This window comes from Pristiophorus japonicus, chromosome 13 (genome assembly GCF_044704955.1).
Source record: "Pristiophorus japonicus isolate sPriJap1 chromosome 13, sPriJap1.hap1, whole genome shotgun sequence".
Classification (NCBI taxonomy): domain Eukaryota; kingdom Metazoa; phylum Chordata; class Chondrichthyes; family Pristiophoridae; genus Pristiophorus; species Pristiophorus japonicus.
The window spans coordinates 122,301,066-122,319,285 of NC_091989.1; the positions used below are offsets into that span (position 1 = coordinate 122,301,066).

The 18,220-nt window shown below is 43.4% G+C and overlaps 1 protein-coding gene across 3 annotated transcripts in view; it reads left to right on the forward strand.

Annotated features, from left to right (window-relative positions):
• Positions 1–18,220, forward strand: part of bcar1 (BCAR1 scaffold protein, Cas family member) — a 258,951-nt gene that overhangs the window by 145,754 nt on the left and 94,977 nt on the right. For all 3 annotated transcript variants that reach the window (XM_070897976.1, XM_070897975.1, XM_070897977.1), the window contains exon 2: positions 14,057–14,821. In XM_070897976.1, the coding sequence (XP_070754077.1) occupies positions 14,057–14,821 (765 nt within the window). The remainder of the gene's footprint in view (positions 1–14,056; positions 14,822–18,220) is intronic.

Genomic DNA, 18,220 nt, shown 5'->3' on the forward strand with positions numbered 1-18,220 from the left:
CAGTAATAACATCAACTTGCATTTATACAGCACCTTTACTGTAGAGAAAACATTGCAAGGTGCTTTACGGGTGTAATCAAGACAAAAATGGACACCGAGCCAAAGGTATTGGGAGAGATGACCAAAAGCTTGGTCGACGAGGTGGGTTTTAAGTGGGAGATGGAGGTGAAGAGGAGGAGGGGTTGAAGTCACATCATCCAGAGGTAGGATGAGGCGATCTACAAGAGGTCATTAGCAGAGGAATGGAAAGTTTGATTTGTGTGGTAGGGGCAGGGGTTTGTAGGGCTAGAGGAGGTTAAAGGTAGGGAAGGGCGAGGTCATGAAGGGGTTTAAACACAAGGAATTTGAGGACTGTAAGCCAATGTAAGTCAGTAAGACTGGGGTAATAAGCGAGTGGGAAATGGTGTGAGTCAGGATGTGGACGGCAGAGTTTTAATGAGCTGCAGTTTAAGAGTGGAAGATGGGAGACCGGCCAGGAGAGCATTGAATAATCAAGTCTGGTGGTGACAAAGGCTGGGGGTTTCCACAGCAGATGGGCTGAGGCTGGGATGGAGATGGGTGATGTTATGCAGGTGATGGAGAGGATATGCCATTGGAAACACAGCTTATTTATAAATCTTTCCAATGTAAAGGGCAGTACCTCCGAAAAAGAAACGGTTACAAGGTGAGCATTGTTTTCTAATGATGTGAATTTCTGCAATTCCAGTCCTTCGTTAGCTTGCATTGTACCAATACATCGATAACATCTGTGTTGGTAAAATGTGAATTAGTACTCATTCCTCAGTTGGATTCATACTCTGACATTTTCCTTAAGCAGACGACCTATCTGTGGGAGCTACATTATATATTGCACATATTTTAAACCAACAGATGGATAATCTCTGATGCTTACTGTGCCTACATAGCCTGAAAGGTACTTTGTATCTCTTGGTATCTATCCCTTGAAATACATGCTATGTGAAAGATATTGCATCCTGTTTGAATCTGTGTCAGCATCGCTTCTCAAAGACTATCTCATTTTTCTCTCCAAGCCTAATGTTTAATCAGACTCCTACACTTTGATTTGGAATCTGTTGTTTGTTTCAATTTAAAAATGATTATTTACCGACACAGTCCGTGCACTTTGATTTCTGTTTCCTATCATTTCTGTGGAGGAGAAACTCGTAGATTGGCTAATTTGAAATGAATGAGACTGATGTGAAAATGGGTGGATGGATTATTGGGAAGAGGGCAGTGGAGCTTCAAGCATTGTGGTAGAAGTGCTTTTGTTTGAAAGCTGTAGTGAGCTGCTCATACAGGCATGTGATTGTGAAATATCAGCCTGTTACTGAATGCTCCTGATTCGAAGGGTTGGAATGTATAGCTCTGTCCAGATTCCATTCAGTAAATCAGTGGTGTGGATCGGGATGATTCAGAACTGGTTTGATGGTAGTATGCCTCATAAGGACTTAAATCTATCACTTTGGGAGGAGGAAAGAGTTGAATGTAGCCAGATTGTCAGAGATAACTCTCCATGTGGCAGTTGAGTTTAGGTGTGCTTATTGCTCATGAAGCAGTTGTGACAGGTCGAGTTTTGACTTTTAGCATATTGTGATTGAAACAGAAAGATTTCAATCTTGAGAAGGAGAAACCACTAGGTTCTGACTCAGTGATTTTAGCTGTGGAGCACTGCACTCCCATCACAAGACTTTGAATCCCACCCTCAAATGACTTGATTTGAACTAGATTATCCTCAACAGGCAAGTTTTGCCAGTTCTCGAGTGGCTACAGGGCAAAAAACTAGCTTCCTGTAAATTGAGGGTTCATCCTGGAGATGGGAGGCTTCAATGCAGACAATCACTTCAGACCATTTTTAAGCTGCTTTTCTATTGGCCTTATTTTAATTTCGATGCGGGTAGACTGGTCACACTAGGGAATCTTGCCAGCTGACTCTAGATGTAGCCCCACTTTTGGGAGGACCAAATAAATCTAAAACTTCTCAGAATTGACTCTGGATCATTGTTGCTGGGCCTGCAGTTGGCTAAAGCCAGCTGAATCCAGACGGAATGGTGGTGTCAGCTCCACAGTGCTGCAGTTGCGGGACTCGAGCTTGCCGATGAAATCGCAATGGCCCTGAATTTCTGCGCTATAAATTCAGCGCGGCATCGATGGCCCCTCCGGAGAAAGCGCTTTACAGCCAATTGAAATGTAGTCACTGTTGTAAAGTAGGAAAGGCGGCAGCTAATTTTGCGCACACCAAGCTTCCGCAAGCAACAATGTGATAATAACCAGATAATCTGATTGAATGATGCTGATTGAGCGATAAAATATTGGCCAGGCCACCGAGGAGAACTCCCCTGCTCTTTTTCGAAATGGTGTCGTGGGATCTTTTATGACCATCCGAGAGAGCAGACAGGACCTCGGTTTGACGACACCTCCGACAGTGCGGCAGTCCCTCAGCACAGATACAACCTTCCAAATCCGGAAACCTCAGGACTGAGACCATTCCGGATTTCGGAAGAGAAAGCCGAAGTCCCGAATCCAGAAACCCTTGGGCCGACTTTCGTGTACCTGTATATCCCGACAGCTTGCCGACCCGGCCAAGGAGGGAACACCGGAGGCAGCGGGGAGAAGAGGAGCGCACCGACCCGACCAGAGGCAGCGGGGAGTTACTTTGCTTCCTATTTTGTAAAAAAAAAAAGTTTTCTGAACATATTTCCGGATTTCGGACGACCCCGCCTCCGATCTGTGCGAAGTCCGGATTTCGGAACATTCCAGTTTTTTGGAACTCCGGATTTGGGAGGTTGGAGTGTCCGCCTAGATTACATGCTCAAGTATTTGGAGTGGGGCTTGAACCTACAATCTTCTGACTTGAAGCGTCAGTGCTGCCTCTCATGGATGGAAAATAGTGGGGGGGGAAGGGAGGAACAACACCTGAATTCCCGATTAACTCACGGGGGGTGGGGGGGTGTAGAAATGAATTTGTAAAGTGTTCTGTTTACTCTTCACTAACCTGTTTTGTTACTGCATCCTTTGTTTCCCCACTGTCAGACCCTGTGTTTAGCCTTGTATATTTAATTTGCGGTAGTCAGGTCAAGTAGGGTCAGAACCAGCATTAACACGGCACCTGAATCACCAGCAATGGAATTTTATTTATTTTTAGGTGGCCATGTCCCGACCACCGGGAAACCATGATGAGTGGTGGAATAAGAGCGGCTCACAGCCACAGTCGGTTTATTTTGGGCGGGAGGAGGGCAGTCTCCAAACCGTGTTTATTTTTCAATGCAAAATGATATTTTTCTGGTCTCCTGTTTCTCATGTGGGGCCCCTGGACAGAATTCTGCTGCATGAGACAACGCCTCGCTAGGATTGTCCTGTGGTTGGAACAATGCTTTGCACCTCTCGGTGACATGGACAGGCCGTAAGGCAATGAGAGGTTCAGTGTGCTGGTACAATATATAACCAGTCAAAGTTCAACTCTTGATGTATTTCTGCTAGTGTTTCTGAGATCCCTGCTTGTATATCTTGTTGAGTCCTGACAGTATATCTTGCAATTCATCAATAACTAGTTCAGCTTGTCTACAATTTAGTCAGAGAAAGAGTAACTTGCTGTTGGAGCATCCTTCACGAGAGCATCGTTGCATTATTCCACTTTTTCTACCTGTGTTAGAGATGTTTGTGCATTGCTTCTCAAACAAAGAGTGGGCCTCAAGCAGTCACCAGCCATTTGTTGGGAGTACTAAAGCCAGCAGTGAAGAAGACCCATTTTTTTACTGGCCTTTATTGGGTGCATGCCCTGTAAACCAGGCAGATTTGCCATCAGGTTGTCTACTGGCGAGGTCTCCACTTTGGGAACTGGCAGCGCAAACAGCTCATTAATACCAGTATTAAAGCAACCACCTAGACTCCAAGTAAAGATATTAGTGAATGAGTGAGTACTTATTTATAAAGAAAGTTGTTCAGAGGCTGTTGCCAACTCCACTCTCTAGTTTTGAAATGTAAAGATCCTTTTCCATTAGGTGCTTCTGTAGTTTGGGTTATGAGAGACTGCCATGCACAAGCTCCCCATGTTTGCTTTGCTAAAACGGACTCTTTTTCTGGGGGGGGCCTGAGATTCTGTCATTGGCATAAGGAAACTGGTTTAGCGATGGAAGTGCGGGAAGCCAGGCCACGGATGTTAAGTCTCCTGCAACCTGAACTGTCGAAGTATCAAACTTAAAAGCACCTGGAGTTCAGCTGCACCTAATGCTTTAGTTCCTTATCTGTTTGAGAGATTCCTTGGAAATGGACTGCACAAAACCAGACAAGCGCCGTCTTGTATAGAGCCTTTTAGTTACGGTTCAGCCTGATTCAGAGCCAGAAAAAAACTTGTTTGGCTTTGCTCTAAAACTCTGTCTGCTGTTTTTTTGCACAGTGCTATGCTATACCTCAGCAGTCTGACTCACTCTTTGAAAGCGTCAGCACCCATATTATGATGCATATTCTTGTCAACATTTATTACACAAAAATCAGGGTAGGAAGTTAGAGAGGGAGGGGGTGAGGAGGAAAGATTCTGTGATGGGGGTTAATCCTGATGGAGGAAAGCCAGGAATTTGTTCTAATGTTTTTTTTTTAAAGCACGCACCCTCCCAAACTCCAACATCACAGTCTCCCTAGCCTGCTTTGGCAGTCCAGTGCAGAATGACTAAGTAAATATGTCAGTATGTTGAATTAGTGGGTTTTGGTTTATTTTCCAAGATTGGAATTGTTTGGAATCATTTTTATTTTTACAGACAGAGCAAGCTTGCAGAATCCATAGCTGTTCTACTCCATATGGGGCAGTATGTGGACATTTTGCCTGACCATTTGTTAAGAGTCTGTCTTGCTTTCAATGCAGATCATGAACTCTGGGCAGAGAGGGTTACTCGCTGAAAGGAATGCATTTGTTGGTGTAAGTGGTCAGAGTTACAGTTGTACTGTGCTCATGTTTCATATTGAGCAATTCTCACCACCTCATTGTTGGTTTTAGGCCAGCTTTGAATCAATACCATTTGCATCTGACTGGTGTAAATAGTTGAATACAATTCTTCTAGCCTTTCCTGCTGGAAGGAAAAGCACAGTGTCTACGTCAGTGTGGCCATTCAACTCTCCTGTGCACAACTTCAATCTGGAGAGGGGACGGTGGAAGTGCAGGAAAGCATGTTTACTTCAGACCATTTGGATCAGATTCTGAACTTGTTGAGTTCTCTCTCATTACAACAGTGATTACATGCCAAAATGTACTTGATTGGCTGTAAAACGCTTTGAGATGTCCAGTGGTTGTGAAAGGTGCCATACAAATTCCAAGTCTGTCTTTTCTTTTTGTCGCATACTGGTTTTCTCCTCCTTAGCCCTCCCGTCTCAACCGAAAACTAGTAAATCTCTCTCGTGTACAACTTCCTTTGAACCCTTCACTGCCTCTGTTATCAGACTGTTTCTCAAATACCCAGTTTCAGATGGAATTACATTTCTTGCAGCTAAATGTTGGGAAGATCAAAACCACAGTTTTCAACCCACAGCACAAACTCCGCACCCTTTCCACTGGTTCCATTCCCCTCGGCAGCCACTGTCTGGAGCTGAACCAGACTGTTTCCCTGCCTCTGGATCCTGTTCGACCCTGAGCTGAGTGTCTGACCTCATCCTCTCCATCAGAAAGACCGTGTAACGTCGGCCACCTCTGCCCCTACTTCAGCTCATCTCCTGCTGAGCCCCTCGTCCATGCTGCTGCTGCTTATTTCCAGAGGCTCCCAGTCGCCATTCTCCATGTGTGAGTCGGGCAGTGAGTGCTGATGGGCTATTCGACTGAGGATAGCACAACTTTTCCTGATCCTGACCACTCACTGTTTGCCAGTAACAAATCGATCAGTAGCAGGAAGCTCAGCTTGGTTTTCAACCTCCTCCCCCCGCCCAGGGATGCCAAGCTGATTGTCCCTACTATGATCAACTTAACATTGCGCAGACCAAAGCGTGAAACTTGATATCGTCATGTTTGATTTTTGGCTTAGTGCCACACTATACATTGCTTTTACCCACTTAAGCATCAGGAGAGCTGACCGTGTTTATTTACTTAACTGTATGAAGTTTGGACAAGCAACTGGCAGTATTGTGGTGTGGAGCTTCGTCTTGCAAAAGTTGTGGAACTGGAAAGGGTTAATCGGTTATATCCGAGAGAAAGTGTGTGTATTCTTTGTGTAAATCCTTCAGCAGCGTGTCGGTGACCTGAGAAGAATATGATCTCATTTCATCAGTGGCTCCTGCTGACACTTACAGGAAAGTTTGGGAAAGAGAGTTAGGACAGACTATACAATTAGTGTCCAGACATTCCGATCAGTTGAATGGGGGGAAAAAAAAGAAAATGTTATGGTAGGGTAAACAGTGCTAGTATGACAATAACAATCCTAGAAAGATGCTGTAGGGCAACCAAGGCAAATTAGCTATTGATAATCATAATGCAATGATGAGGTGTCTCCTGCAACAATTCCATTAACTGTGTTCACCTCTTCATTTTTCTGAGATTTCAGGCCTGGATAGCAGTGTATTCGTGGCAAGTGACATAAGGGCAGAGTGTTTAGACAGAACTGGAGTGAGGCCATGGCGCAGGAATTAGTTGATGCTCCGTGCAGACTGGTCGGGAGGGGGCCAAACTGTTAGAGAATGTGCCAACCCTCTCCTTTGTCAATCCTGTCAGATAGACACTATCTCCCCGGCTTCCCACCCCCAACAATACTGTAACTCTGCTGCTGGTTGGAAGATATTGGGTTTCAGTGCTAAGTTGACCTGTCATGCCAACAGTAGGAGTGGCACAATGGCACTCCTCGGCAGGAGAGGAGATGGAACCTAACTGAGCTTCCTCTTACTGATTGTTTGCCACTGCTAAACAATCTGTGGAGGTCAAGTGAGGCCAGGATCAGGAACAGTTGTGATGCCTTTGCAATCAAATAGCCAACCAACGCTCGCTGTCCGCCGCACACATGAACATGAAGGATGGCTACTGGGAGCCTATAGAAGTGAGCTGCAGCTGCCACAGCATGGATGAGGGTTTCAGTCGATGAGCTCAGGTCGGGGTGGTGATAGGTGGTGGTATGCAGGTGGAAGAAAGTGGTCTTTGTGATGAAGAAATTATGGGGGCGGAAGATCAGCTCTGGGTCGAATAGATCACCAAGGCTGCAATGGATTTGGTTCAGCCCAAGACAGTAGCTGGGGTGGTGTTTGTGGGTGCGGAGCTGGTGCTGAGGATTGAAAACAATGGTTAGAATCTTCCCAATGTTCAGCTGGAGGAAACTACACGTCATCCTAACCTTAGGTGTTGGACAAGAATTTGGGCATGGGTTTAAGATTTTTTTTTGGAAAGGTTGGCTGGGTCCATCCTGCATTGCACTAATCTTGCTTCTGTAATATTATTACTGTGTGTGTGCCTGCTTTAACTGGACCATGCTGAGCCCGGTCATGTCCTTGTCTGACGTCTGCAGACACAAGGGTAGATTTTCCTCCTCACTGTGCCTGAATCGTCTGCAATCCCCAGGTGCAGGGAACCAACACAATCGGCTGAGAACTGTGGCATTTAGTCTCTGGCCAGCACTGTCCCAGGATTTCATGGGGCCCCTGCAACCTGTGTAACTGCCCTGTGCCTATATGCAGAGACTCACCGTACCTATTTGAACTGAGACAGCGGGTGGCGTTCCCAGCTTCATTCAGTGCTCTATTTGCTCCCCAGTGTTTAGGGGGTCATGGGGTGAGCCGGTGCCAGGAGTATCCCTGGGTTATGTAAATGGGCTGGAGGAAGGCAAACACGGGCAGCTATGTGAATTGGAGTTGGAAACCTCCTAAAGAAGGCAAACTATAGTATCACTGCTGCCCTCTCGTAAAGGATCAGCTAACTCGGTTCAAACCTATGGCCATTCCTGATCTGACTGGCTCAGTACTGGACCGGGTGCTGTCCTTGCCTGCTGTGCCATCAGGGAACAGAATCCTTTTCAATTTACATTTTTATCTTGCAATTTACAAAATGCAGGAAAGGCCCTACCCCCTCCCCCTCCACAGTGCTTGGGGAAAAGCCAGAGCTGCAGATGTTTACTGTGCTGTCGTCATGGCAGTTTACTGGATTGTGTAGGCCATCTGTGGCAAATCCAGGCCTGCGCCTGGCTGCAAACCCTCCTGGAAAAAAATGTCACAACTCCTTTCGACATGCTGTCAGTATGTGGATCATGTGGAAAATCGCCAAGCCTCTGCAGCTATGAAGCAATGTCTGACATCATCATTAGGTCAGATCTAATAACTGCAGTGAAATTCGCTGTGTGATTTGCAGTGTATGTGGACTTCCCATAGTAACTAAGCCGTTGAAAACACAATGTTTCTAAAGAATCATCTGCATTAACTATGGTTTGCTAATGTGGGAGTTTGGAAAAAAAAACGATTTAAGGTTGAACAAAGTGTTAAATACGTGGAAATAAATAGATAACACTTGCAGCTTTGTAGCGCCTTTCACATCCTAGGATGTCCCAAAACGCTTCATAGCCAATGAAATACTCACTTGTTATGTAGGAAAACGCAACAGCCAATTTGTGTAAGCAAAGTCCCACCAATAATGATGAGGTAAATGACCAGATAATTTGTTCTGGTGATGTTGGTCAGGAAAGTAGGAGAACTCCCTTGATGATCTTCAAATAGTGCCATGTCTTGACTTGAATCATGGATGTAGTGTAATGGCCTGTATCTTAAGTTATATTGAGGGAATTCTACTGTTGTGCAAGTATTTTTTTTTTATGTGCAGAAGACCTATAACTCAAACCCTTTAACAATGAATGAATTCTGATGCTCGTTCATGCTTGTTAAAAATCACTTGAAGATTGATATAGTCCAGTCTGGATGTGACCATGACGTGGGGTGAGGGTTTCCGCAGCAGATGGACTGGGGCAGGGGTTGAAGTGGGTGATGCGAGTGGATGGACTTTGTGATGGAGGAAGAAGTGCCGCCAGAAGCTTAGCTGTGGGTCAAATAGGATTGTCTACACTTACTGAGCAGAAAAGCTCAAACATTTTCGCACCAACCAAAAAATAGGCTGAATCTAAAATATGGCAACATACCTATTGGAGAAAGTTCCTAAAGAAATCTCTGTATTCCCAGTTTTGAAGCTGGTGTCAGCATTGGGCAACTGTGCAATGGGTTGCCGGATGCTTGAAGCTGAAATACTCATGAGTCATGTAACAAGCACTTCCTGTTTCTGGGGACGACTAAAAGTCACATACTGCCAAATACAGCATGAGTGGCAATGGGAGTTTTGTGGATCAGTGGTTAACTCTGCCTCTTCCCCCACCCATGTGGGTGAACCAAGTAGCAAATAATTATGGCAGGAAGTCACTTTGTTCAGGACAAAGCCAGACTTGAACCCTGGTACAGAAGAGCAAAGATTCCATCTGGATGGAAAACACTTGCACACCGTGAAAGATCTGACTGGAAGCTGAGGTATATTTCAGAGACTGAAGTAGCTTTGAAGTCCATGGGGCTGAAATTCAGGGTCTCCAAGACCCATTAATGCCCGTTTGGGGCGGCCATTCCTAAAATTCGAATGGCCGCCGCTTTGGGGTCAACAGGCCAACCCGATCAAAATCCAGCTTGGGGATTTTTCGGCCTGGACCCCATCCTGCCCAAGTAGATGCACCGGCAAATTAAATGACTAAACAAATACTTACCAGCCATTTTCATCTGAATGCCTTGATCCCTGGCTGCACGGTGCCCCTGGCAGGTTTTTCTGCCGGTGTACCCTCAGAAGATTGTGTGCTGCCCAGCATTGCGGCCACCCTTTAAAGGGGAGGGCCCACTGCTGCGGCCGCAATGCAAACATTTTTGCTGGCCGATTGACCGGCAAAATACTTCCTCCTGGGTTTGGCTGGGCTGCAAACGGGCAGCCTGGCACCCCTCTTGGGTGCCAGGCTGCTGGCCTGGCCAAAACCCTCCCTAGTGGCCAAAGTTTAAAAAATGATTTAATGGAGGGGAGAGAGCATGGTGATGTCACCATGTTAACTGACCGTGGCAGATGGCCCAACTGACCCATTTTCAGCCAGTTAGCCTGGCTTTGAGTCTAAGGTCCACCCCCATTATGATCTATTTCCTGTAGGGCTTTGAAAAAAGTTGAAAGTCCTGAAAATGGATCTACTCACCGCACCAAGAGTTCCAACTAAAAACTCATAGGTGTGCCAGCTTTCTGGTGCCTTTCTTTTCTGGAATGCAGAACAGCTTGGGGAGCACATCAATCTGTTTTTTTTAATTTTCCAATTTTTCTCTTGTTCCAAAGGTGCTGACTCATAATGGTTTGTAGTTCCCCATGCATCTGCACCCTTCCAGTATATTACCCAAGGTGTGCGATCAGCAGGTTATTTTACTGTGTAAAGCATCACAGTTGAATTTACAATCCTGTCCTCATCTGAGGTCCACTTGTGCAACTTCTTGGCTTCACACAGGGCCGGGACATTCCTAGACTGTTTGGCTTGATACCAATCACAACAAACTTGCACACACTGCATTAGAAGACCATCGGCCATTGTTTGCTAGGTTCAGTTGTTCGCACTCTTGCCTCTGGAGCAAAAGAATATGAATTTGAGCCCATTACCGTAATCTAGGCTAGTGCTGCATTTGTCCTTTTAAACCAAGGACCACTCTACCTGTTCTGGTGGCTTGGGTCGATGCTAAGTATCCCCTGACACCTTTTGGAAGTAAAGTAGGAAGTTTCCCTGGTGTCATTGCCAAGGTGGGTCCTGCAGTCAGTACCACCAAGAAGAGTGAGATTAACAGGTCATTCATCTCATCACTGTTTGCATTTATATAGTGCCTTTCACAACCTCAACATCCCAAATGGCTGCCTCCTCAACATCAACAGTAACGTACATTAATGTAGCGCCTTTGAACATAGAAAAATATCCCAAGGCACTGTGCTTTAAAAGTAATTATTTGTGTGACGCACTTTGGGAAGTTTTATCATGACGAGCATAATGTAAATGTAAGCATTGTCATTCAGTTTTCTGTAGTACCCTTTTTATTTGATTAGGGCAATCCTTTATTTCCCAGTTACCTGGGTCTGAGGAGAAGAAAACCCTCTTCTTACAGTAGTACCAGACCCTACATCGCAATAACCTATATTACCAGCAGATCCACCTCTGCTGCTCTCTGAATATCCACAGGAAGAGATGTCAAAAACAAAGGTTCTTTTTGTCAGAGTTCGCACCATAGCATAGACAGCATAACAAATATTTGAGGTGGGTTACATGGCACTCATTCACTCCTGGGATACTGCTCCCACTTTGTCCTCCTGGTTTATGACATCGTCAGAACCTCTGATTTGAATGATTGCCTGCAGCTCATTGCCAGCCTTCCTTTGTTTGAGTTTTATTGGTGTAAAAAGAACCCTTACTCCTTGGTGCAAGACAATTTTCACTGAAAAACTATTCCTTTTCAAGGGGTGGTTTTTGTGGCAAGGCCAGAAATTTAGAAATTGGTATAGTCTAGTCTTGTGCATTAACCTGTTGATTACTGATAGATCTGTGATAAAACTATGCATACCTCCTTACCAGGTACAGTAACATTTTCATGTTGGATTCATACTGTCATATTGGTACCAAATGCATTTTGAAATTCATTAATCTTCTATTTTGACCAAGATATTAACTCCAACACTTTTAGTAGACAAAGGAATTTGATATGATTGTGTTAATGCTTTTGTTACTAATATTGCACACCATTACTGCCCCCACCATGGGGACTAGTTTATACTGAACATGTGCCTCTCTCTCACACCTTCCCTAGCCTCACCACCCAACTTGATCCATTGAAACTGTTACCTGGTAAATAACTTTTAAATATCAATTTTAACAATTCTTCCAATAATTATCAGACAACACAACTGTTATAAATAGAATGCACGAGGGCTGATTTTTCACTCGAGGTGAGCTGCACCCGTCCTGGATCAGAACATTGACATTTCCTGGTCTCAGCTGTGTAGAGTCTGGGTGCCCGCCCAGTACAGGTCTTCCATGTTCCCCAGACATAATGAGAAGGAAAGTCTACCCTACCATGTTTGATTTACATGTATTTTGCTCATCATCCATTTGTGAGGTGCGCTGGCACAGCTCAGTTGTGTGAACAACTCTCCAAAAAGCAACTATAGAGTATCCTTGATCATTAGTATTGAAAAATTCCTACAGGGCTATTAACATTTAAACGCTCCACTGATCTAACAGAATATGGTGTGTGCATGTGTACAAATGGAGGGTGAAAAACAGTTCTTTAGGAGTATGGCCTTTGTAAGAAGGCCCAAGTTCTGATCGCTCGTTCCATACAGCAACAGATAACATGTCCTCAAATTTAAAGTTGATGATATAGAAGCGTTCAGGCATGTGGAAAATCCAATTCATCGTTGGACCTTTTAGGGATAAAGGGCTAATTTTGAAGGAAGGACATTCGGTTGCCCTACTACTATATCTGAACATTTCCTGCCAATCAGTATCCACTGAATTAGAAGATGGATGGTCAATAAAGGGAAAAGTGCTGTGACAAAACTGAGATTGATTAGTGTTCAAAGGAAACCTTGTTGCATTAATAGATAAAGGAAATTAGCAAAGTTATGAGATAACATAACATGATAAATCACTGAGTTCTGCTCTATCGTATTTCATGAATTTTATCATCGGACATTGACAGCTTGCTTTCTCTGAAGGCAGAAGATGAATGTTTGCTACAGGAAGCAACATGATGATAGCTGGGTGCTCCTTGTTTAATGTTTGTTTTTCTTCCGAGACAGGTCCTTCCTAACACGCCCTCCCCAGATCAGGGAGGCCAGATGTACGAAAGTCTCCAAAGTGATCATCACTGGTATCCCAAAACCAAGACACTGATAGTATGATTGGAGCGAGCCAAGATAGATATTCCCTAATGTTCTCTCTCGCTCGAATGGAGCATCTAAGGATTGTGTGGCATTTCTTTATGTAAATAAGTGTTGAGAAAAGGGCATTGGCCTTTCAACTCTTTCTTCTGGTTACTTAACTCTCCAAGCACATTGTCCAACTTTATTTTAAAGATCCCAGTGTTTTTACCTCTACTGCCACCCAGGGGGATTATTTCAAACTTTTTACTCTCTGCTCTTCTATTTAAAAAAATATTCTCACTAATTACCACTCACGCCTTTTGATCCTACTTTTCTGACTCTTTGAAATAATGGCTTTAAAGTGCCTTGAGATGTTCTTTCTACCTTAAAGACACTATATAAATGCAAGTTGTTATTGTAGTAGTTTTTTCCGTGCCGTTCAATATTTTATATACCCCTTTACTTCCTCCTTTTGAAACTGAGCTTGAGCTTTTATAACCTTCCCTTTTTACACTTGGGATCAGTCTTATTGTCCATCTCTGCATCCTTTCCAATGCATGTATATATCTTTTGTGACATGGTGTCCCAGACTGAACACGGTAGCATAATGAGGCCGGGGTACATTGTAATGTTTTAGTACAGCTTGTATTCTACTGTTCCAGTGTATGTATTCTTATTGTTCTGGACACTGAGTGAAATATCTTGCTGTTACTCCCAGGTCCCTTTTGTAAATCACCGTGTTAATTTGGTCCCATTGTGTACTTATGACCCACATGTTTTGGGGGATATATTAGCTGAGCATTTAGGGAGCTCTAAATAGAAATGTTTAAATGTTTAGTGAGTAATACAGCAGGGAGTGGGATTTATCAAACTTCGGGGGACAGTTTTGTCCATTCGCAATTTGCAGTGAAATGCTAAATGTGGTTATAAAGAATGTGCTCATGATTTCTCAACAAATCCAGTCAATCATCTGCCACTCTGGGCACATTGGAAATTAATGCGCTCACACATTAAACCAAGTATTTTGCAAGTTTATTCATGCAAGTACACTGTATTTGATTTGAAATCTGGTCCAGAAAAGCCTTTTACTGCAATGAATATTTTGTGCAAAATAGCTCCATTTCCAATTCAGGCATATTCAATGTGATCTTTATGTACAGATTTGGAAAAATGAGGTACACCTAAGATGCTTCTTTTTTGTTTCAGAATGTACTGGCAAAAGCCTTGTACGACAATGTGGCTGAATCACCAGACGAACTCACATTTCGCAAAGGGGATATCATGACCGTTTTGGAACGTAACACAGGAGGTTTAGATGGATGGTGGCTCTGCTCATTACATGGACGACAAGGTATCGTGCCTGGCAACCGCCTAAAGATCCTCGTGGGAATGTATGAGAAAAAGCAGCCAAATTCCAGCCAAGCACAACAGACCCCACAATCACCACAGCCTTACCAGCAACAGAATGTATACCAAATACCATCCCAATCCTCACAGTATACAGCTATGCACCCTGCATACCTACCCCAAGGAGACAATGTCTATATGATGCCCTCATCAAACAAAGTACAGCAGAGTTTGTATCCGGTTCCTCCTGCACTTCAGAACCAGTCAAACAAGTACCCAGTTACGCCAACAAAACAGCAACAACAGACCTTGTATCAGAAGACAACATCTCAATGTCAGTTGACCCAGTCCGTGAACTCAACCCAGGACATTTACCAGGTGCCTCCATCGATGAACCAATCCCAGGACATCTACCAGGTACCATCGAAGAGTCCACCTCAGGATATCTATCAGGTACCCCCGTCTATGGGGTCTGGACAGGATATCTATCAGGTACCTCCATCCATGAATCCAGCCCAGGACATCTACCAAATACCTCCATCCATGAATCCATCGCAGGACATCTACCAAATACCTCCTTCCCTGGAAAAGAGGAATTGGGAAGGAACAAAGCAAGTAGGAAAGGTAAGTGAATTCCATAAACTGATGCACCCAGTGGGGCACATCTTTTATAAAAAAAAAAAAAAAATAGTGTCTACAATTTGGCTGCCATTAATAGGAAGAGAATTCCCACATTTATCAGTCATTATCATCCTGTTCGAGAGGGTAAGATGTGGTAATGGCTCCGAATGGTTTATCAATCATAATGACACTGTCCAAGATGGCAGCTGATGGTAAGATCACCGTAGTTAATAGTACATTCAAAATGTGGAGACTTCAGATTGGAAATCACATTCTTCGAACTTTACAAATTTAAGACCGTTGTTCTGTCTTTCTCTACCTGGTACCCTGTGCTACATGGAGTCAGGGCCAGGCTGTGGATTGACACTTAGCTGGGGGGCGTGGGGGATGGGCTGCTTCAGCCCCTCTGGTGGCCTAATTGATGCAGGAATTACTTGTCTTTAAATTTTTTTTTAATGTGCGGGGGAAAAAAAATCAGTTATAAGATCCTAATTTTCAAGTTTTCTTTGCTGAACAATGACAACTATAGTACACCAAAGGAGAAAGAAAACTGCAAACCATACCAGAATCCATTAAAACAGAAATGAAATAAATTTTACTTTGGACACATGACATGGTGACATCACATAGAAACATAGAAAAAACATAGAAAATAGGTGCAGGAGTAGGCCATTCGGCCCTTCTAGCTTCATTCAATTCACAAAACAGCTGTGTACAAGCGGTCAGTAGATAAGCCAGTAACAAGTAATTATTGTTGTTCATTCCATAGTATTGGGTGACTTCACACCAAACTTACCACGTACAACTGCAGTAACCTGGAAGGGGAAATCTGGTCCAATTAGCCAATCACAGAAACAGCAGCATTTGACGGGGTTCTTCGAGTGGTCTCTTTAACTGTGGAGCTTTTAACGACAGTCTCCACCATTACTAATAATTCATTTAAAAATAAGTATAATTAAGGTTGTTTTTGGGTTTTCTTCTTGTTTACTGGGATAGGAATGGGATCGGCTCGGTTCGGACTCCATTGAAGTCAATGGAGCGTTAAATCGAGCGTTGGGCAGGTTAGATTAAAATGACCCCCGTCCATTTCAATGGCTTTGGTCAGACCACAGTAGTTCTGGCCATTTAATCATGAGCAGGGTTTTATTGTTTTTTGAGAGGATGGAGAAACTTGTAAAAATTATTCCTGGTAACAGGAATTAAATGACAGGCTTGTTTTCTTTTGAAAAGATGAGGTTTTGAGGTGATCTTGTTGGGAGTTTTAAAAGATTGAAAGGGATGGACAAATTGATCCAAGTAATTTGTTGAAGGTGAGATAGTCAAACACCACAGGATACAAGTTTAAAAGTGGAAACTTGGGAATATGCAGTATACAAAAGCAAAATATTGCGGATGCTGGAATCTGGAATAAAAACAGAAAATGCTGGAATATGCCATATAGTTTGGTTCAACAGGTTTCCCTTTTGTCTTTGAAGCAGAAGGTTGTGGATTAAAGACCCACTTTGATTAAGTAGTGAGGGAGTGCTGCATTATCAGGTATTGACCTTTTTATATGACCTGTTCCAGTAGTTCAGATGGATATTAAAAATCCATTGTAAATATTTGGAATTAAAAAAAAAATCAGGGAATTCTGTCAGTACTCTGGCAAACATTCCTTACACAGCTAACACCATTAAACTACCTCATTGCTGTTTGTGGAATCGCCACATTTTTCCTCCAGAACAGTTAGCGTACTTCAAAATAAGTCTTTGAAGTGCTTTTGACACTTCTGAATAATGACATGAAGCATTACATATATGCAAGTATTTTTTTTAAAAGAAAGAAGGAATTGCATTTATAAAGTGCCCTTCATACCCTTGGGACTCGTGCTTTACAGCCAATGAAGTACTTTTGAAGTGTAGTCACTGTTGTACTGTAGGCATGGTGGCAGCTAAATGTTAGTCAGGACACGGGGCGAACTCCCCTGTTCTTCTTCGAATAGTGTTGTGGTATCTTTTACATACACCTGATAGGGCAGACGGGCCCTCAGTTTAACGTCCCATGTGAAAGGTGGGACCTCTGTACTGCACTGGTGTACCCGCCTAGATTATGTGCTTGGGTCTCTGAAGTGTGACTTGAACCCATGACCTTTTGACCCGGAGGCAAGCGTGCTACCACCACTGGGACGAGACTGACACTTTTTTATGAAGGGAAGTCAAAGAGAGCTGGAGTTGTACAATAAGTTATCATGACAGGTCCTTGAAGTAGGCAGTATAAGTTAGTTCAAGAGACAATTGGATGCGTTTCTGGAGAGACTAGATGGAAGGCTATGGGATGAAAGGCTTGCTTGGACCTAATGGCCTTTTCCCGTTCTTAAAGAAAATTCTTGAGTCTCATTACATCGTTTGGAAAAATGGCTGGAGGACTTCCCAATTCGGAGAGTGTGCGGGAGATGAGTTGAGTTACCGCACTCGGTTGTAATGTCCAGACTGATGAAGCACTCCTGGGTTAATGACTGTTTCTACTGAAGTGAATTCATCTCTCACTCACTTTTGGGCTCCAGTAACTCTAAACTAGCCAGCCGCCCTCAATGATCTCATCAGCACTTATCATTCAGAAACCGAAATAGAAATGAAATGGAAGGATGTTGCGATTCATCACAATTCGTTTTAATTGTAAACGGGGGCCCCCGATGCTGATACTCCATCTTTGAGAATAAACTGATCTTGTGAATTGTCAGTGATCAATCAGATGTACTCTGCACACATATTGTAATATTATGCAACTAGGGCATAGTTGTAGAAACACAGTACTGTATGGGATAAGGCTTGACTGTGTAAATTCAGCTAATACTTGGAGGTAGAAGAAGTAATAGCAGGAAAATCCCAACTGAAGCTTCATTAAAGCAAGCGGACTCTAATTGCAGCCCATCTTTATATTTTAAACACATTTAAAAAGGGTCTTTCTTTTCACATGAGGAAAGTGCACGGAGCCTAGCCAGAACCAGAAGGGTCACAGCCAGTAACCAGCTGGTGAGCTAGCACTCTGCCTTAATGGGAAATAATTGGTAATATGGTTCATTTAATGATGTGTCACAAACAGATGGGGAAATGCAATGCTGTGACGATAATATGCTACTCATTACTTTTTGAGGTCAGGCTATTTCTACGTTTGTTCCTGTATTTAATGTAACTGAAGAAAGTTGGGTTTTTAAAATGCCCATGAACTGTATGTTCAAATTTAATTAATAACACACACACAAACACTTTTTTAGTTTTCATATTGAATTACTTTTTTTTTGAGGAGATTTAATAGAGGTGTTTAAAATTCTGAGGGTCTTGATAGAGTAAATAAGGAGAAACTTTCCAATGGCAGGAGGGCGGTTAGCCAGAGGGGACAGATTTAAGATAATTGGCAAAAGAA